At 44.5% G+C, this 20,299-nt stretch overlaps 1 protein-coding gene across 1 annotated transcript in view; it reads right to left on the bottom strand.

The window, feature by feature from the left end:
- drosha (drosha ribonuclease III) overlaps window positions 1-20,299 on the bottom strand; it is a 232,053-nt gene that overhangs the window by 185,371 nt on the left and 26,383 nt on the right. The window contains exons 15-16 of the mRNA XM_083777811.1: window positions 16,130-16,299; window positions 5,852-5,976 (exon numbers count right to left, since the gene is read on the bottom strand). Coding sequence (XP_083633937.1) covers window positions 5,852-5,976; window positions 16,130-16,299 — 295 coding nt within the window. The remainder of the gene's footprint in view (window positions 1-5,851; window positions 5,977-16,129; window positions 16,300-20,299) is intronic.

Genomic DNA, 20,299 nt, shown 5'->3' with positions numbered 1-20,299 from the left:
ACAGAGCCAAATGACGTCACATTGTAGGCTCTACAGAGCCAAATGACGTCACATTGTAGGCTCTACAGAGCCGAACAGACTTTTTCGGCTCTAAAATAGGAGTATGAATCGGCCCTAAATCTGCCTGAGATTCAAATTCAGAGATATTGCCGAATTTTCTTTCAACTAATTTGGTGGAGGATTTGGTAGTTACTGGAAAGTTGTCTGGAAGTCTGGAAAGTTGTGGAAACATACTTTTTCTATACTATACTTTTTTTTTCATACTTATCCAGACCATGGAAATGAACCCTGATGTATAAGTTTCTCTTCTAAGTAATATTAATAATAATAATAATAATAATAATCAATGGAACCCAAAGTGTACAGAACTATTGTGGCCTGTGGGGTTAGGAATATGATATTGTGACCGTGGTGTCATTGGATGTTCCAATGTAACCAGAGCGACCATTTTCAACAGATCTAAACATAAATGGTCCTCACCGATGCTCGTTATTTCGGTCTGCGCACTCTGTGTGTCTCAGAGACACCTAGAAATTGATAGGCCGGTTTCTGGACTGTCCCAACCCGATCTCACCCAAACACGGTGAGATAACACGGCTTGAATTCCATACATGCATTACTAGAAAACCACCAAATCTGTACATACCAGTAAGAAAGCTCAGAAACCCATCTACCAGTAACAGCATCGACAGCATTTGGTTTTTATATGTTTTTGTTTTATTAACCCATTCTGACCTGAGATCAGATTCATACGAGGTTTCCACCGGACACACACTGGTCTGATTAACCCCATTCTGACCTGAGATCAGATTCTAAAAATGTCAGTCGTTCTTCGTTTTTTTTCAAAAATAGCAGACCTACAAGCTCGTATCGCGCCACTCGGTGGCGCGATATGAGCTTGTAGATCTGCTATTTTTAAATAGCTAAAGCATAACATGATGCTGACACCAAAATGGGTGCCCGGTCAGAATGGGTTAATGCAAGCACAATGTCATCCATTTCAGCATGGCAACTTCTGAGAAAGGCTGTATAGTTGCCATTACGTCACTGGTATTAAGCGGGTATCTGAACTTTCCATAGCTCAGTAAAGGAGGGAGGGGGCGGGGGGGTGGCTAGACGGAAATTGTGCCATCTTATAATGAAAATTAGTGAGGACCAATTATATGAAGATTCCAGCTGCCACATTTATCACTGCCCAATCATACTTACACCATGATGGGCAAGACGTCAACGTTTCATAAATCACACATTTTATGTTCTAAACTCGTATTCCTGTGCTCGGCTTTGTGCTGGCTTCTCCGTTAAGATGAATAAATAAGGGCCACTCCGTTACTTGTGTCATTTATGTGCATGGGACAGGGACAGCATGGTTTTACAGGGACACTAAGCCTTCAAAGTCACACTTACTAGTTGATCCTATGAAGCCCAAACCACACCCATGGGTCGAGACGCAACAGAATGGTTTTAGCGTTCATCCCAGTGGCTTTTTATATGTCCTGTTGCACGGCGGCGCATGGTAGACGCATGTCGACGCAAGTAGACCCAAGTGCTTCAATTCAATGGTTGCTTTGCAACTACATGCGTTTACTCGCAACCATTTGCATGGCGGCCCATTGGTGTGGCTCGGGACGGGTCATACAAGTACCTGGGAGTTCACCTAGACGAGAACCTGGACTGGGCTCTGAACTCGGGCGCCGTCTATAAAGAGACACAGAGCAGGCTCTTCTTTCTGAGGAGGCTCAGCTAATGTTGAGGTGTGCAGCAGAATGCTGTACCGTGTTCTACCAGTCAGCAGTGGCTGGCGAGTGTCCTGTTCTACGCTGCAGTCTGCTGGGGAGGAGGTGTGATGGACGAGGATGCCAAGCGGCTAAACAAACTGGTGAAGAAGGCTGGCTCAGTACTGGGGGGGAGAGGCCTGACTCACTGGAGTCTGTTGTGGAGAGATGCACACGCAATAAGATGAGACTCAATGGAGTCTGTTGTGGAGAGATGCACACACAATAAGATGAGACTCACTGGAGTCTGTTGTGGAGAGATGCACACACAATAAGATGAGACTCACTGGAGTCTGTTGTGGAGAGATGCACACACAATAAGATGAGACTCACTGGAGTCTGTTGTGGAGAGATGCACACACAATAAGATGCGGGCCATAATGGACAATGCGAGTCATCCTCTGCACACAATCTTGCCAGAGCAGAAAAGTGGTCACAAGAACCAGTTTTGTTCTGCGACATGTAAGAACAAACGATTCAAGAGCACTTTTGTACCAACAGCAATCAGGCTCTAACTCCACGGCCAGCCGCTAGGCTTATGAACTGGACTATTGGCTTTCTAGCTTTTAGTTATTTATGGGTCTACGTGCAATATCTAGTGACACCTTTTAAATTATTTTTAATGCTTGTTCATAATATATTTATCTTTTTTAACCCGTTTGTGTGCTGTATTTTTAACCTTATTGTATGCCTGTATGAGCTGTGGGACCATCTGAATTTCCCCTCGGGGATCAATAAAGTATCTATCTATCCATCTATCGATTCTGCACAGATGCAGTGACATAATAGCACTTCACCCATTTTCAACCATATCTTCACAACTGGGATGGCACAATTTCCGTTGACTCACTCTGCATTTAATTGGTGGACTGTGGACAGTGAGCCTGCCCTGATCTCCCCCAATCACAGTGAAATAACACGGATTGGCAAATTACATCGGGTTGGGTCAGTCCAGAAACCAGCCTATCAATTACTAGGCCTATATCATGCATTTGTTTTGGTTTACGAAACTAAATTTAATGTTAACCCATTCTGACCGGGCACCCATTTTGGTGTTAGCATCATGTTATGCTTTAGCTATTTAAAAATAGCAGATCTACAAGCTCATATTGCGCCACCGAGTGGCGCGATACGAGCTTGTAGGTCTGCTATTTTTGAAAAATCGAAGAACGACTGACATTTTTTAGAATCTGATCTCAGGTCAGAATGGGTTAATCAGACCAGTGTGTGTCCAGTGGAAATCTCGTATGAATCTGATCTCAGGTCAGAATGGGTTAAGACAAAAATAAGACAATTGTCTCGGCTGCGGTTCGGACCAATCAGCGGCAGCTACGGGCGGGATCTGCCAATCACCTGCCAAGTAGCTTGAAAAAGTACCTTCAGCGATCCCAGATGGAAGTGGGCTGTGAATCATGTGAAGCATGGGTCTTCCATCTGGCGGTGTCACAACACATAATATGTGTTGTGACACCGCCAGATGAATAAATTTGAATAAATTAATCAAATACTAACGGGGCTCTCCTTACTACCCTCCTAGATTATCCCATTCTGACCTGAGATCAGATTCTAAAAATATCTATTACATCCTGACAGTTTCATTATTAACCCATTCTGACCTGAGATCAGATTCTAAAAATGTCAGTCGTTCTTCAATTTAAAAAAAAATAGCAGACCTACAAGCTCGTATCGCGACACTCGGTGGCGCGATATGAGCTTGTAGATCTGCTATTTTTCAATAGCTAAAGCATAACATGATGCCGACACCAAAATGGGTGCCCGTTCAGAATGGGTTATACTAGTTATACTATTATATTATATATTCTAATCCATATTATTAGTAGTATTAGTTATTAAAATATATTATGGATATAAACTGTGGAATGCACTTCCCATTGCAGTCAGAACTGCAGCCTCACTCCCAATCTTTCCGCCGTAGTCTGAAAACCCACCTTTTCAGACTCCATCATGGCCCGTAGTAGCACTTGCCCTAGCCCCTTAGATAAGCACTTTATGTAGATTTAGATAGCATTTTAGACGTAGACAGCACTAGAATTGCATTTTATGTAGTCATAGCACTTTATAGTACATATTATGTATAGTATAATATAGTATAGTTGTTATATATATATATACTGTATATACAAATATATATATATATATATATATAAATATATATATATATATATACACTCCACTGTTACGTTCTTAGCTTACGCATGTTTCATGATAACTATGTGATGTGTGCCATGCTTTTTGTTTTAACCTTTAAAGGTGTAGTGAAATGAAAAAGATGTTTTTCACACTTTTAGACCATATCCGTGGTCATCCTATGGCCATACCTAACAATGGATGCCAAAAAAATGTGAAAATTCTCATTTATTTGTTTTTATATCAAAGGTCCATAAAAACGATTGCATTATTTATTTATTAAAACGAAAACGTGCTGCGTGATGACGTGTAGAGATACACATCGATAAAAGCCAATAACAATGAAGCTCACCCGTTTAATTCCCCATATTTGCGCATCCATCCAGCACAGCTGCTATTGATTACAGAATACTTTTTATTGTCTCCACCAGCCGAAGGCATGGGGGGAGAGTATGTTTTGCACTCCGTCCGTCCGTGTGTCCGTCCGTCCGTGTGTCCGTCCGTGTGTCCGTCCGTCCGTGAGCAGCTAATCTCGGCCACCGTTAACCCGGTCGATGCCAAATTTTGCACACACACTCCCTGGATGCCAACCATGAACCTCTGCCCCAAACTTTCCAGAACGGCCTGTTATAGCGCCACCAGGAGGCCGCTTTGTGCAAAACAAGTTTTTGCACAGTACACCTACAGATTTTGTCCAAACATCACGCAAATTGGTACACAGTCTCTCTAGAGCCATTCAACCAAACCGGTCTTTCAGATTTCTCACACTCCATCCTGATTGGTTAAGATTGGCTTCCAAAGTTCACAGGAGTGCTCAGTTTCAAACAAAATGCTGCAAATCATGAACACATCGCGTGATTTCCGTGAAATTGTGCACCCACATTCCCACTAGGCCGAGGACGAAATGCCACATGAACAATTTCAACTCAGCCTCAAGATGGCGCTATAACTGGCCGAAAAGTGTTTTTACCTCTGACTGACACGGATCTGTGGATAACTTTGTATGCCAACTCCCTAGAGGCCAAGGAAAAACCTTTGTCTGGAATTTTTCACATCTGCTCTTTTTAGCGCCACCAGGAGGCCGACATATGTAAAACACATTTTCTATTATTACTCCTTCAGATTTTATCCAAATTTCACGCAAATCGGTACACATGATCTCCATAGTCATGTGATCAAGACAGGTTTGTTTGATTTCTCAAATTCCATCCTGATTGGCCACGATTGGCTCCTACAGTTTTCAGGAGTAGCAAATGGCCACAACTCAACGCAGCGTCCGATTGCGATGAAACTGTGCACGCATATTCCCACTAGGCTGAGGAAGAATCCTGGTGGAGACCTGTGCCGATTGGCACTTTATCTAGTTTATTTTATTTTCATTCCAGATAACATCCAAGCAGTGTATTACTCGCTTTCAACTTAATCATCACGCTAAAATATGTATCTGAAAACATTATAGGGTAGAAATAAGCCACATAACAGTAAACTGGTACAGCTGGCCGACCATCTGATTTATAAACAAACACACACCACGCTGTTGCGCATAGCATTAGCCACCGTCCCTAGCTACCGTCCCATCGCCTGAAGGGATGCGACGCCCTGATTGGTTCAGAAACTTCAGACCGGTGTTTCATGTTGAGACACCATTTTCATGTTGTTCACCATTTCCGTTTCACTACACCTTTAATGTAAGTCCCTCTGGATTGGCCTGGGCCGTGGCTCAGCGGTCCAGGCACCTCGGCTGGTAATCCAGTCTGGCAGTGTGCCGCGGGTTCGACTCCCGATCCCGACGGCCTTTACTGCATGTCACCCCCCCCCCCCCATCTCTCTCCCCATGTCCTGTCTGCCTACGGTCCATAAGGTCCATAAGAAAAATATAAAATAAAGGCGAAAGCGACAAAAAAAATACATTTAAAAAATGTACTTACTGAGGGTCTCCGGCGTAGCTGAGCTGGGCGGGCCGGATGCCGAAGTGAACGATGATGGGGAAGGTGATGACGTCTGGATTGAACTGCTCCCGGTCCAGCTGGTCGATGCGCACCGAGCTGGGCTTCTGCAACACAGCAACGAGACGCATTTAGACCCCGGGGCGCACACGTGTCGCCTTATAGCTTTGAGCCACTTTAACCCATTCTGACCCGAGATCAGATTCATACGAGGTTTGCGCCGGACACACACTGGTCTGATGAACCCATTCTGACCTGAGATCAGATTCTAAAAATGTCTTCGATTTTTCAAAAATAGCAGACCTACAAGCTCGTATCGCGCCACTCGGTGGCGCGATATGAGCTTGTAGATGTGCTATTTTTCAATAGATAAAGCATAACATGATGCTGACACCAAAATGGGTGCCCGGTCAGAATGGGTTAACACATTTAGAGTTAAAAACATTCACTTTGAAAGAATATATATATATATACAAGCTCGTAGCGCGCCACTCGGTGGCGCGCTATGAGCTTGTAGGTCTGCTATTTTTCAATAGCTAAACTATAACATAATTTTTAAAACACCAAAAGGGGTTCCAGCCCAAAAATGGGTTAACCATTATTTTATACTTAAGCTGTGGGAAAATGTGGCGCAAATCGTTGAATATATATTCTTTCGCAGTGCATGTTTTCAACTCATATCTAGTTGCTTCTGGTGGCTCCCTGGAACAACATATTTTCAGATGGGGGTCGGCGGCCAAATACAGATAATTCTGCGGGTCGTTGACTTGAAATAGTTTGACACAACAGAAACAGAGAGGTGGCAAACAGTGTAAATAGCAAAACACAAAACATGACATACAAACTTTGAAATTGACTTCCCATCCTGCCAATAAATATGTCTGCAGAACTGCAGGTACAGAATTTGTTTTGGGATTTTGTGTTTGCATTATGAAATATTCATGACCTTTACCTTTTTACAATAAAGATAAAGCACGTTACATCCACTTTGTCTGCGGGAAAACAAACATTGGTATCAGACTCTCTCGACTTGGCAATATGAGTGAATCTACTGTACACACAGCAAAAACAGCAACTGACTGATAACTCGCATCCAATGATGTGAGCTTGCATAATGTCCCATGAGATAAAGAAAGGCAGGTTCAGATGTGCTGAGGATGCCCAATGAACGGTTACCCTAAGTGGCCTTGAGACGGACCCCAATGGGCTCCATGCACACAGGAGAACTCTTCCTACTTCCGGGCCGCTTCCCCACTTCCGTCACAGGTGTCACCGATGATACTAATTAAGGCCCTGTTCCATTTAGTGTGCAGTGGTTCTCAAACGGTTTAATTTCAAGGACCCCCATGACTCCGAGTGTGTACAAATGGAACCAAATGGACCCCTTAAAGGGGAATTCCATGCTAGAATGCTTTCTTATCTTTCTTACCTTTCTTTGTAGTTGTTACGTCCCCACCAAAGAGGTCCAGGTGTTTTTTTGTGCAAAAACTCCTTATTGGCTATTTTCCCTACCATAAGCCCTCAATGAATTGCATTGAATGGGAATTTAATGGGGCTATGGGGTGTTATGCTAATTCGCTTATTTCCATCGAAATAAGTAGTAAAGTGTGCCGCTTGGGATATTATTTACATTATGAAGAGAGGATATATACAAAGAAATTATAATTTTGAGCGATGGAAATAAGCAAATTAGCACAACACCCCATAGCCCCATTCAATTCCCATTCAATTCAATGCAATTCATGTAGGGCTTATGGTATGGGAAATAGCCAATAAGGAGCTTTTGCACAAAATAACACCTGGACCTCTTTGGTGGGAACGTAACGACTACAAAGAAAGCTAAGAAAGCCTTTTAGTGTGGAATTATCCTTTAAAACACCCGTACGGGGCCATTTGGAACCCACTCAAGGACACCGAGACCCCACTGGTGAAGCAGAGTGTTTCCACTAAGCCAACACGCACACAATAGCAGCACACGGACTCCGTTTTACCAGAATGGAACAGAGCCTTCATTAGAGTATCAACGGTAACACCTAAGTAGTAGGGAAGGGCCCCCCCCCCCCCCCCCCCGACTCCCGAGTTCTTTCCAAAATGGCATGGGGGTGCATATAGACGAATCCACAGAGTGCTTGCCTGGGCGCGGCCATTACTGAGGCGTAATCCATGGAGCAGGTGCTCCGTAGGCCAGGTGTAGCTAATCAGTGCTGCTGCACTTAACCCATTCTGAACGGGAACCCATTTTGGTGTTAGCATCATGTTATGCTTTAGCTATTGAAAAAATAGCAGATCTACAAGCTCATATCACACCACCGAGTGGCGCGCTACGAGCTTGTAGGTCTGCTATTTTTTGAAAAATCAAAGAACGACTGACATTTTTTAGAATCTGATCTCAGGTCAGAATGGGTTAATCAGACCATAGTGTGTGTCCAGTGGAAACCTCGTAAGAATGTGATCTCAGGTCAGAATGGGTTCATGAATTTGTCTATAGCCCACTGGGAAAGGAAAGAGGGGCTAGGCGAAACAACACCTGGCCACGGGCAGTGATGGAGCTGAAGGAGATGGGCTGAAGCACAGGCCAAAGCACGAGACACTAGGGCGACACTAATGACAGTGCATGACTGCAGCCTCTTGGCCCAACCGGGACGGAGAGAGGATACGTAAAGTAAGTAATGATCACGTCAGCGGGGGATCTAATCTGTTTGTAGAGCAAGTGCAGCGGTGAGACAAAATAAACCTTAGATAATGCGAGCTATAAACTGTCAACACCGTTTGTCGGGGATGGAGATCGACGAGTAGACCTCGCCAACAGTCCACTCCAAATCAGTTACTTTGTCAGGCTCGTTTTTTTTGTTTTTTTTCTTTTTCCCAGAGATAACCAGCAGGCAAGAACTGTGTGGCTGCAGGAACATAAGGCCCACCGAGCTATGACAGCAGATGGCCTGAGACTCGTGTTAGCACTGATATTAGCTCAATCTCCCGTGCTCATCACGTTGCAGCAAGCGAAAACGTCTGACTCTGGGAGTGAGTAGCAGACATCGATTTCTCTCCTCGAAAAAGGTTTTTGCAATCACATTTTGGAGTAAAGTTTGAGTAAGAGACCAGATGACACCAGGGCTCGACAGTGCGACTAGGTACTCGCATTTGCGACTAAAAATATCACGTGCGAGTTGTAAAATTCAATTTGTAGCACAGGTGCGACTACAGGATTTGACCATTCAATCGTGATAAAGACAAGTCTCTGAATACAGCAAGTGCACATTCTATAGTCGCGGTTCTATACCTACATTTATATTTCTGAACGGCGGTGTCGTTCGCCAAAAAGAGCAGAGCTACAAGCTAACAACGTGTCGAGGCTCAATGCGGTGTTCATTTGAAGATCTGTTCCCTTTGCTCCCACCGCCCCGCCCCTCCCTGTGTCGCTGCTCAGTTCTCTTCCCTGTCAGCACTCAGCAGCAGAGCGAACGCAGCAGGATAGCATGTATTGGTAGCACAGAAGACAGAAGGAGTTGCTAGGACCCCGACACGTTGAATACTAAAGTTATTTAGAAAGTTTGTAATGTTAAAACATCACTTGATATAACTTTTAACCAAACGTGGGTGAAACAGCGTGCAGCCGCGCACGTAAAGAGTGCACATGCGCACGCACATGGAGTGGACGGATTGATTGATATACCAAAACAACCCTTGCTTAGCACCTCGCTAAAAGCGTGTGCGCAGCAGCGCAATACGAATGACCGACCTGGCTGGATATATTAGTCAGTGGCTAGCTCAGGTCCATAACTCTAAATGCAACGCATTAGACTAGAGCTATGGACCAGAGCTAGTCAGTGGCCTCACTGGCCTGCATAACGAGCAATGTAAAGAAGGCAAAGATCATCACCACCATCTCCTTCCACCACGCCGAGGTGTAGCCTTATGTCCGATGTTCTGTCTGAACTGAAGCAGTCAGAGCCAAGGAGAATGTTACATTACTGATGTTCTGTCTGAACTGAAGCAGTCAGAGCCAAGGAGAATGTTACATTACTGATGTTCTGTCTGAACTGAAGCAGTCAGAGCCAAGGAGAATGTTACATTACTAATGATGTTCTGTCTGAACTGAAGCAGTCAGAGCCAAGGAGAATGTTACATTACTAATGATGTTCTGTCTGAACTGAAGCAGTCAAAGCCAAGGAGAATGTTATATTACTAATGATGTTCTGTCTGAACTGAAGCAGTCAGAGCCAAGGAGAATGTTACATTACTAATTCGCCATCGAGTAGCCTCTGCACTAAATGTCACACTCACATGATAGAACAGCAAGATAAAAACGGATAGTCTGTCTGTCCATCCATTCATAAAATGAATTGACTATCTATCTATCTATCTATCTATCTATCTATCTATCTGCATACCAAACTAATAGTCTATCAGTATAAAAACAAATTGATTATATAGATTATATAAAATAAATATGATATCCAGATGAATATCAATATTGTGATCATTTCTGAAAAGATATTGTGATATAATATTTTGTCATATTGCCTGCCCCTACCTCATATCACTTTATTAAAGAAAAATCACACCTGTGTGAAGTGAGGGGCACTCTTATCATCATACATCATACTTTAATTTACGCCATATTTAGCGGAATTTTGACCTAATTTCTCCGTTCATTGTCAATGGCAAATATTGAGACGTGTGGGGACTAAAGCTGTATAGGGGCTAGCGCCCCTCAAAAACACATTATTTGATAACTTTTCATCGTGCTCCTAAAATAATGTGTGTGCTACTAGATTTTTCGCACACTTGCTACTTGGAAAAAATGCTAAGCGTCGAGCCCTGCCCCCCACCCCCCGAAGGTCAAAGTGCATGTCGTAAACATAAGTCAGAACTCTGAATATCACTCTGGACAAGACCAGCAACCTGACCTTTGACTGGAGGAAGATGCCAACCACGCAACACCTTTCTGTGCCCTGCCACCAGTCAGGAGAACCACGTCAAAAAAAAAAAAAAAAAAGTCTTCTAAATGCCGACAGTTTTCTGAAATACCTATGTTTCTATGTCGGTGGTGCATGTCAAGGACCCCCAGGCCGCCGACACACATCTGAAAATATGTTGTTTCAGGGACCTCCCAGAAGCAAAGATTTGAGTTAACCCATTCTGACCAGAGATCAGATTCATACGCGGTTTCCACTGGACACACACTGGTCTGATTAACCCATTCTGACCTGAGATCAGATTCTAAAAATGTCAGTCGTTCTTGTCGATTTTTCAAAAATAGCAGACCTACAAGCTCGTATCGCACCACTCGGTGGCGCGATATGAGCTTGTAGATCTGCTATTTTTCAATAGTTAAAGCGGTTCCCGTTCAGAATGGGTTAAAAACAAATAGATATATATATATATATTCAAAGATTTGCGTCACATCTTCACGATAAAAAAATATATATAGCAGATCTACAAGATCTATTTTTTAACCCATTCTGACCTGAGATCAGATTCTAAAAATGTCTATTACATCCCGACAGTTTCATTATTAATAGGAGGGCAATAATTCATTCCTATGACAGTTTCAAATTGAAGACATTGGCAATTTCTAGAAAATAAACGGTTGAGGGGTGCAGGATCTGGCCACGTTGGAACTGCCTCATGCACAACAACTCGAGTGGTCCGTTCAAAGCCCCTTAAACCTCGCCCACTGCCCGTGGTATTCTAGTGCTAATTGGAATGGACATATTTAGCTGACACAGCCAAAGGAGCAGCACATTTGGCTACTGACCGGTGATAATTTCACACTTGATTACACCGATATAACCAATTACTTAGCATTAATCTATCCCCAATTTAAAAATTCTGACCTCAGCTGACAGGAGACAATGGTTGACTTTAAGTAGATTGTTTTTTCTTTTTACAGCTAGATAGTCTGGCGTTTTTAATAGATCCCTATTTAATGAATCTTTGACACACGCGCACACACACACACACACACACACACGCACACACACACACACACACACACACACACACACTGCTTCAGTCCAGACATGAAGGACGGTCACCAGGTTACAGTCCCCCTCGTTCACGCGGCAACCTTTTAGCTTCGATGACATCGCCTCCCTCGCTCGCTCACAACGCAGCGGGACTCAATTATGTCCTCCGAGAGAATACAATCTAGACAAAGAGCAGAGGTCCAGACAAAGGTTAACCCATTCTGACCTGAGATCAGATTCATACGCGGTTTCCACTGGACACCTGAGATCAGATTCTAGAAATGTCAGTCGCTCTTCGATTTTTCAAAAATAGCAGACCTACAAGCTCGTATCGCGCCACTCGGTGGCGCGATATGAGCTTGTAGATCTGCTATTTTTCAATAGATAAAGCATAACATGATGCCGACACCAAAATGGGTGCCCGTTCAGAATGGATTAATGGACGTCCATCTTGACATGACAGCTCTGACCCGAACCTTTGTCTGTGTCAGCGGATGTCCTTGAGGTAAATGGGCAAAGGTTTGTCTTGAGATTATTATAGTTCTGACCAGCTCTCATCGTGTGGTGTCGTGGGGGCAGAGGGTCGTTTCGAGAGGCGACAGGTGCCCTTGGAAAAAACGTCACAAGAAAGAGGACAGCGTTTTATGGCCGTCGATGGCGAACTGTACTTGACATACTTGCCTGTGTGGAATGATGCATTCCCTGTACGGGTAAAGTTGTTCCGGGATAAAGCCTAGTGTCCATTGAGCACGCTCATGTTTTGGGTGAATGGTGAACTGAAAGGCGTCTGTTTGGTATCAAGAACAGACTTGGTAAGAACGTACTGATAATGAGACCAGACGTGTACCGAAAACGAACCGAAACCGGTCCTCCCCATACTGAGGTACGAACCGAAACCGGTCCTCCCCATACTGAGGTACGAAGCGAAACCGGTCCTCCCCATACTGAGGTAGAAACCGAAACCGGTCCTCCCCATACTGAGGTAGAAACCGAAACCGGTCCTCCCCGTACTGAGGTAGAAACCGAAACCGGTCCTCCCCATACTGAGGTACGAACCGAAACCGGTCCTCCCCGTACTGAGGTACGAACCGAAACCGGTAATCCCCATACTGAGGTACGAACCGAAACCGGTCCTCCCCATACTGAGGTACGAAGCGAAACCGGTAATCCCCATACTGAGGTACGAACCGAAACCGGTCCTCCCCATACTGAGGTACGAACCGAAACCGGTCCTCCCCATACTGAGGTACGAAGCGAAACCGGTCCTCCCCGTACTGAGGTAGAAACCGAAACCGGTCCTCCCCGTACTGAGGTAGAAACCGAAACCGGTCCTCCCCATACTGAGGTACGAACCGAAACCGGTCCTCCCCATACTGAGGTACGAACCGAAACCGGTCCTCCCCATACTGAGGTACGAAGCGAAACCGCTCCTCCCCATACTGAGGTACGAACCGAAACCGGTCCTCCCCATACTGAGGTACCAAACCGGTCCTCCCCATACTGAGGTACGAACCGAAACCGGTCCTCCCCATACTGAGGTACGAACCGAAACCGGTCCTCCCCATACTGAGGTACGAACCGAAACCGGACCTCCCCATACTGAGGTACGAACCGAAACCGGTCCTCCCCATACTGAGGTACGAACCGAAACCGGTCCTCCCCATACTGAGGTACGAACTGAAACCGGTCCTCCCCACACTGAGGTACGGACCGAAACCGGTCCTCCCCATACTGAGGTACGAACCGAAACCGGTCCTCCCCATACTGAGGTACGAACCGAAACCGGTCCTCCCCATACTGAGGTACAAACCGAAACTGGTCCTCCCCACACTGAGGTACGAACCGAAACCGGTCCTCCCCACACTGAGGTACGAACCGAAACCGGTCCTCCCCATACTGAGGTACGAACCGAAACCGGTCCTCCCCATACTGAGGTACGAACCGAAACCGGTCCTCCCCATACTGAGGTACGAACCGAAACCGGTCCTCCCCACACTGAGGTACGAACCGAAACCGGTCCTCCCCATACTGAGGTACGAACCGAAACCGGTCCTCCCCACACTGAGGTACGAACCGAAACCGGTCCTCCCCATACTGAGGTACGAACCGAAACCGGTCCTCCCCATACTGAGGTACGAACCCAACCGTGGGCCAACTGAACCGTTACACCCCTAATGTATCCATGCAGCACACTGATGAAGACAAGGACAAACTCTTCATCGATAAGATTTCTATTGCACTGAACCCCTAACCGTATTCCTTTCCTGATCTGTTTCCACTTCCTGCTTTTATTTCTCTAATAGTAAAACATATTTACACTTTGTTCCCCCTTTTCTTTTTGTTCCTCAAGCCTTTTATCAGCCTGTGTATACACTAATACAAAGACTTATATCAGCCTGTGTATACACTAATACAAAGACTTATATCAGCCTGTGTATACACTAATACAAAGACTTCATCTTTTATCAGCCTGTGTATACACTAATACAAAGACTTCATCTTTTATCAGCCTGTGTATAAACACTAATACAAAGAACAGAACAGTCTGTCCCTCCATAAAACATATCAAATAAAGGCGAAAGCCACAAAAAAACAACCGCGAGTTGAATTCTCCGTTGTATTCGATCAATGCCGAGAAACGCAATTAACACTCACTGAATGTGTGTATTATGGGCCGGCATGTCATGATGACAATGTTGCGCTGACTGGCTCACTAGCAGTGACACATTTCACACATTCAGTTTAATGAACAAAATTGGATTTTTGTGGAGGTGTGAATAATGAATATTTGTCAAAGTGAAAAGATATATTTTCATACTCTGCCACCCCAGTGTTGGTTGGGATGGGACCCGGTTTGTATAGCTTGGTTTGACTGTACTAAACAGGCATAGTTGTTTCTAGGGGTGGGGGGCGAGGGGGGCAGCCCCACCCCGTGGGGCCCACGTGTCCCCAGACCCGCGATTGTATTTGCGTGCGCATGAGACTGGACCATGGCCTTATTCAACATGAGACTGGACCATGGCCTTATTACTTGCGCAAGCAGAGCGCGCAAGTAATGTGATCGGCCTGGTCCATTTGTCGTGACAGCCGTTCCGCCATTTCAGGACCCCCCCAGAAAAACATCAAATCTGTGCCCGTATTGCTGGACCAATGATGACGAAATGACCATATCTCTTACGTCATCATTTAGAGCTGGTCATACACGTATTTCTTACGTCATCATTTAGAGCTAGTCATACACATACGTGTATGACTAGCTCTAAATGATGACGTAAGAAATATGGTCATTTCGTCATCATTGGTCCAGCAATACGGGCACAGATTTGATGTTTTTCTGGGGGGGTCCTGAAATGGCGGAACGTTTTTTTTGCTGTCACGGTTTTTGGACCAGGCCGATCACAGAATACCGCTAATCAACTTACAACTACACACTTTATACAGTATAGAGTATAGAGTATATAGATATACGTATATAGTATATGCCTATATACGTATATAGATATTGTATAACTGCTCTCAGTAATGACGTATGTAATACAACATTATGATTCTGGAATGTATAAAAGTCACAACGTGTCAAAAATGTTACCATAATTATTAATATTAGTGTGGTTTGCAAAATTAAATATATATCTAAGTATATAATTATATATGCAAAAACTAAGTTATAATATCGCAAGAAGCTCAGTCATTTAACACTCTCCGAGAAAGACGCAGACAGACTTGGCCATATCAACAATCCAGATCATTTGACACGTCCACGGGGGAACGCTAGAAAGGGTGAAAGACTCTCAGGTGTACCAGTTAGCTGGGGTGACTCTCAGCCAAAGACTCTCAGCTATCCTATGCTATACTTAATACTAAATGATTACATGTATAGTAGGTAGCAAATAATTACATCTAAACATTAATCATTTCAAACGTTCCTTCACAGAGATACTGAAATTTGGCAGTTTACAGCGGGCGAAAAGATTACATGCGCGCTCTGCTTGCGCACTAGTTGGCCATTTATGGCCTACTAGTGTGCAACAAGCAAGTATGCACTCGACAGAGTGCAGTTCTAGTTCAACATGAGACTGGACCATGGCCTTATTCATGAGACTGGACCATGGCCTTATTCAAAGATTATTTGTGGACCTTCAGCATTTCTAGTTGAGGACCCCTTGCTTTACAACATTACACTCTCAATTGTCCAACTATAGAAGACGTCATGTTTTCATTTAAAGAGAGCCACCCGTTTAGGGTAAAAACAAACAAGAGCAGAGGGGGATATAAAGGCCTCACTCACCATGCCGGGGTTGGTGACGATCATGCCCTTGCACTCCTCGGCGTACTTCTGCCAGTCCAGCTCCTCCCACTGCAGCATGTCTGCGATCTCCTCCTCGGGGACGAGGGGCTTGCTGCTACGCAGGAGGTACAGGAGCACCTGATGCATGGATAGCACCTCCTTCCCTCCGTCTGGGAAGGGAAGACATAGGAGAAGAGAAACACCGTGAGGATTCTGAGACCTTGAAACACCTCCTTCCCTCCGTCTGGGAAGGGAAGACAAAGGAGGAGAGAAACACCGTGAGGATTCTGAGACCTTGAAACACCTCCTTCCCTCCGTCTGGGAAGGGGAGACATAGGAGGAGAGAAACACCGTGAGGATTCTGAGACCTCGAAACACCTCCTTCCCTCCGTCTGGGAAGGGAAGACATAGGAGGAGAGAAACACCGTGAGGATTCTGAGACCTCGAAGCACCTCCTTCCCTCCGTCTGGGAAGGGAAGACATAGGAGGAGAGAAACACCGTGAGGATTCTGAGACCTTGAAACACCTCCTTCCCTCCGTCTGGGAAGGGAAGACATAGGAGGAGAGAAACACCGTGAGGATTCTGAGACCTTGAAACACCTCCTTCCCTCCGTCTGGGAAGGGAAGACATAGGCGGAGAGAAACACCGTGAGGATTCTGAGACCTTGAAACACCTCCTTCCCTCCGTCTGGGAAGGGAAGACATAGGAGGAGAGAAACACCGTGAGGATTCTGAGACCTTGAAACACCTCCTTCCCTCCGACTGGGAAGGGAAGACATAGGAGGAGAGAAACACCGTGAGGATTCTGAGACCTTGAAACACCTCCTTCCCTCCGTCTGGGAAGGGAAGACATAGGCGGAGAGAAACACCGTGAGGATTCTGAGACCTTGAAACACCTCCTTCCCTCCGTCTGGGAAGGGAAGACATAGGAGGAGAGAAACACCGTGAGGATTCTGAGACCTTGAAACACCTCCTTCCCTCCGTCTGGGAAGGGAAGACATAGGAGGAGAGAAACACCGTGAGGATTCTGAGACCTTGAAACACCTCCTTCCCTCCGTCTGGGAAGGGAAGACATAGGAGGAGAGAAACACCGTGAGGATTATGAGACCTTGAAACACCTCCTTCCCTCCGTCTGGGAAGGGAAGACATAGGAGGAGACAGGGGAGAGAAGAAGAGAAACACCGCGAGGATGCTGAGACCTTGAAACAGCATGTCGAGTGTCTTTGATGTTTAACCCATTCTGACCTGAGATCAGATTCATACGAGGTTTCCGCCGGACACACACTGGTCTGATGAACCCATTCTGACCTGAGATCAGATTCTAAAAATGTCAGTCGCTCTTCGATTTTTCAAAAATAGCAGACCTACAAGCTCGTATCGCGCCACTCGGTGGCGCGATATGAGCTTGTAGATCTGCTATTTTTAAATAGCTAAAGCATAACATGATGCTGACACCAAAATGGGTGCCCGGTCAGAATGGGTTAAAAAGGAGAATTACGAATCTGATGATAATAAAATAAATGAACGTGTTAAAAAGAAAAGAAAAGCGTATGTAGCGCGCTGCAGCTTTAACCCATTTCGGGCGGGAACCCCTTTTGGTGTTTCAAGCATTATGTTATGCTTTAGCTATTGAAAAATGGCAGATCTACAAGCTCATACCACAAGCTTTTTTTAAAATCGTGAAAATGCGGCAAAAATCTTTGAATATATATTATTTCAGAGAGAACGTTTTCAACTCAAATCTTTGCTTCTGGGGGGGGGGGGGTCCCTGGAACAACATATTTTCAGATGGGGGTCGGCGGCCAAATACAGATAATATTTGGGGAACCTTGACATGAAGTAGTTTGACAACCACCGACATAGAAACAGGTATTTTTCAGAAAACTGATTTTGAAGATTTTTATTTCATTTAGACAGGCCTAACTGGGTTAAGCAGGGAGTGGGGGTCTATCGGCCGTAGGCGGAAGCCCATTTGTGAGAGAATTCTATGGACTTATTTCTGGGGCATCATGGACGACAGATCACAAGATACTATACAATGCCAAGGACACTGGCACAAAGACATATATTTCTATCTTAACGAGTAAGCCTTGCACACAGCCTCTTTAAGCACTTTTATTATACTCTGATTCTTGGTGATCCATCTATGACTCGTTTTTAGTTTGCATTCACAATTCAGTTAGTACTACTACTGCTGCTGCTGCTGCTACTACAATGTACAATTTGCTCTTCAAGTAAAAAAAAAAAGATGCAACAATAAAGACATCTTAAACCTTGAACTGCTGGATCTCTCGGGAGGGAATTTGGCTTTAACGAGTCAACCTAAAAAACAAAAAGTTGAGATGGGAAGCGAGAAGCTTAATTTCTATTGGGCCTTGGTAAATGTGAAGGCCTGAATTTTAATCTTTGCGACCTAAAAATATATTTGGGAGCGCCTGGCTACAACGATCGATTGTAGAAAAACGGGTGCTCTCTGACATCCAACTCCACTGCTGTGTCCTGTCTGCTAGCTACACTTTCTAACACTTTACACCAACGTGTAAAGTGTGTAGAACAAACAACTACTCTACTTTACACCAACGTGTAAAGTGTGTAGAACAAACAACTACTCTTTGACACAACTGTACGGGACTGCAATGAGACTGAGTGCTGCATCTCTCACATTCCAGCCAGCTAGTGCTACGGTAAAGAGAAGGAGGCGGACCGGTGTGTGTGTGTGTGTGTGTGTGTGTGTGTCTGTGTGTGTGTGTGTGTGTGTGTGTGTGTGTGTGTGTGTGTGTGTGTGTGTGTGTGCAAGAGAGAGGGGAGGGAGAATAGCAGACTTGTAAGTGTTTCTAAATAGCAGCAGTATTGATACTTTTACTTACGTAAAACATTAGAATAAATTTCCCACCACTGATTAGAAGTGAGTATAGGCATATTTATAAATGCCATGTTTTACCTCGAAATTATTTTATATTAGAAATTCTAATTATATGATCTAAATATAAGGCTATGAAGGTGAAAAATTAAGAAAAAGAAAACGGGTGATGCGACTGGCCGGAATCAGTTCTCATCTGTAGATGTTTGATGCCTCGGTCTCTTTGAAGAGATGGATGGATGGATGAGGGACAGAAAGTCTGGACACTACATTTTCACACTACATTTTCTGGCATGCATTTTTATACTTTAGTCATTTCATGTTATTTGTAAACCACACTGTTATATTATTGTTCTTATGAATGTAAAACATTGATTACATATTGGTGCTCCTTAGATTTTGGTGGGTGCTCCTAATTTGTTGCTGGTGCTCCTTCATTTTGAAATTGGTAGCACCAGTGCTACCATGTAAAAAAAAAAAAAAAGTTAATTTCGAGCCCTGGCTAATATACTGTATACTCATTAACACATTAAAACTGGAGTGATGTGTTCCTCCACACACAGAAGAATCAACAACGTCAAAGACACTCATGCAAAATTGATTGACCTCCATTTGTCCAAGTGCTCACTTGGACAAACACTCGCACAACAGCCTCCGAATCTATCGGCCACGGCCACCCACTCTTATGAAATGCATTAAGAGAATAACAAATGCATGTCCACGGCCTCTCGCCATCACTCAGAGACACTAAGCCGAGGCTCCCTCCCTCCCTCCGTCTCCTCTCCCTCCACTTTGTACAGATCAAAAACAACAGATTTAATATGATTTATTTAGTTTTAGGGAGGCACCGAATGGGAAATTCTTGCCCGAAACCGAATACCAAATATAGGAAGCGTTTGGGACGAAAACCGAATATGAGAGAGATAGATAGAGATAGATAGATTATATAATAATAATTATTATTATTACATGCCAATGGCAAAAAACATACACACATATACACAACAGTAGGTTACAAAAGGTAACTCTGGTTCTTTGACTATTCGGTGCATCCCTATTTATTTTATTTTATGTATTTTTTGTGTTTGTTCACAACCTCAGTGGCCTTGTGGTTAGAGTGTCCGCCCTGTGACTGGGAGGTCGGGGTTCGATCCCCGGCCGGGTCATACCAAAGACTGTAAAAATGGGACCCAGTGCCTCCCTGCTTGACACTCAGCATCAAGGGTTGGATTGGAGGGTAAGTCCCTGCGACATACTAGCGTCATGTCCAGGGGGTGTACTTGTACATCAAGCTGCCTCACGCTACAGAA

Source organism: Protomyctophum parallelum (genome assembly GCF_964188405.1).
Source record: "Protomyctophum parallelum genome assembly, chromosome: 12".
In the NCBI taxonomy this organism is placed as follows: Eukaryota; Metazoa; Chordata; class Actinopteri; order Myctophiformes; family Myctophidae; genus Protomyctophum; species Protomyctophum parallelum.
Note: the sequence above shows the minus strand (reverse complement) of the source record. Positions and strands in the feature narration are given on the sequence as shown.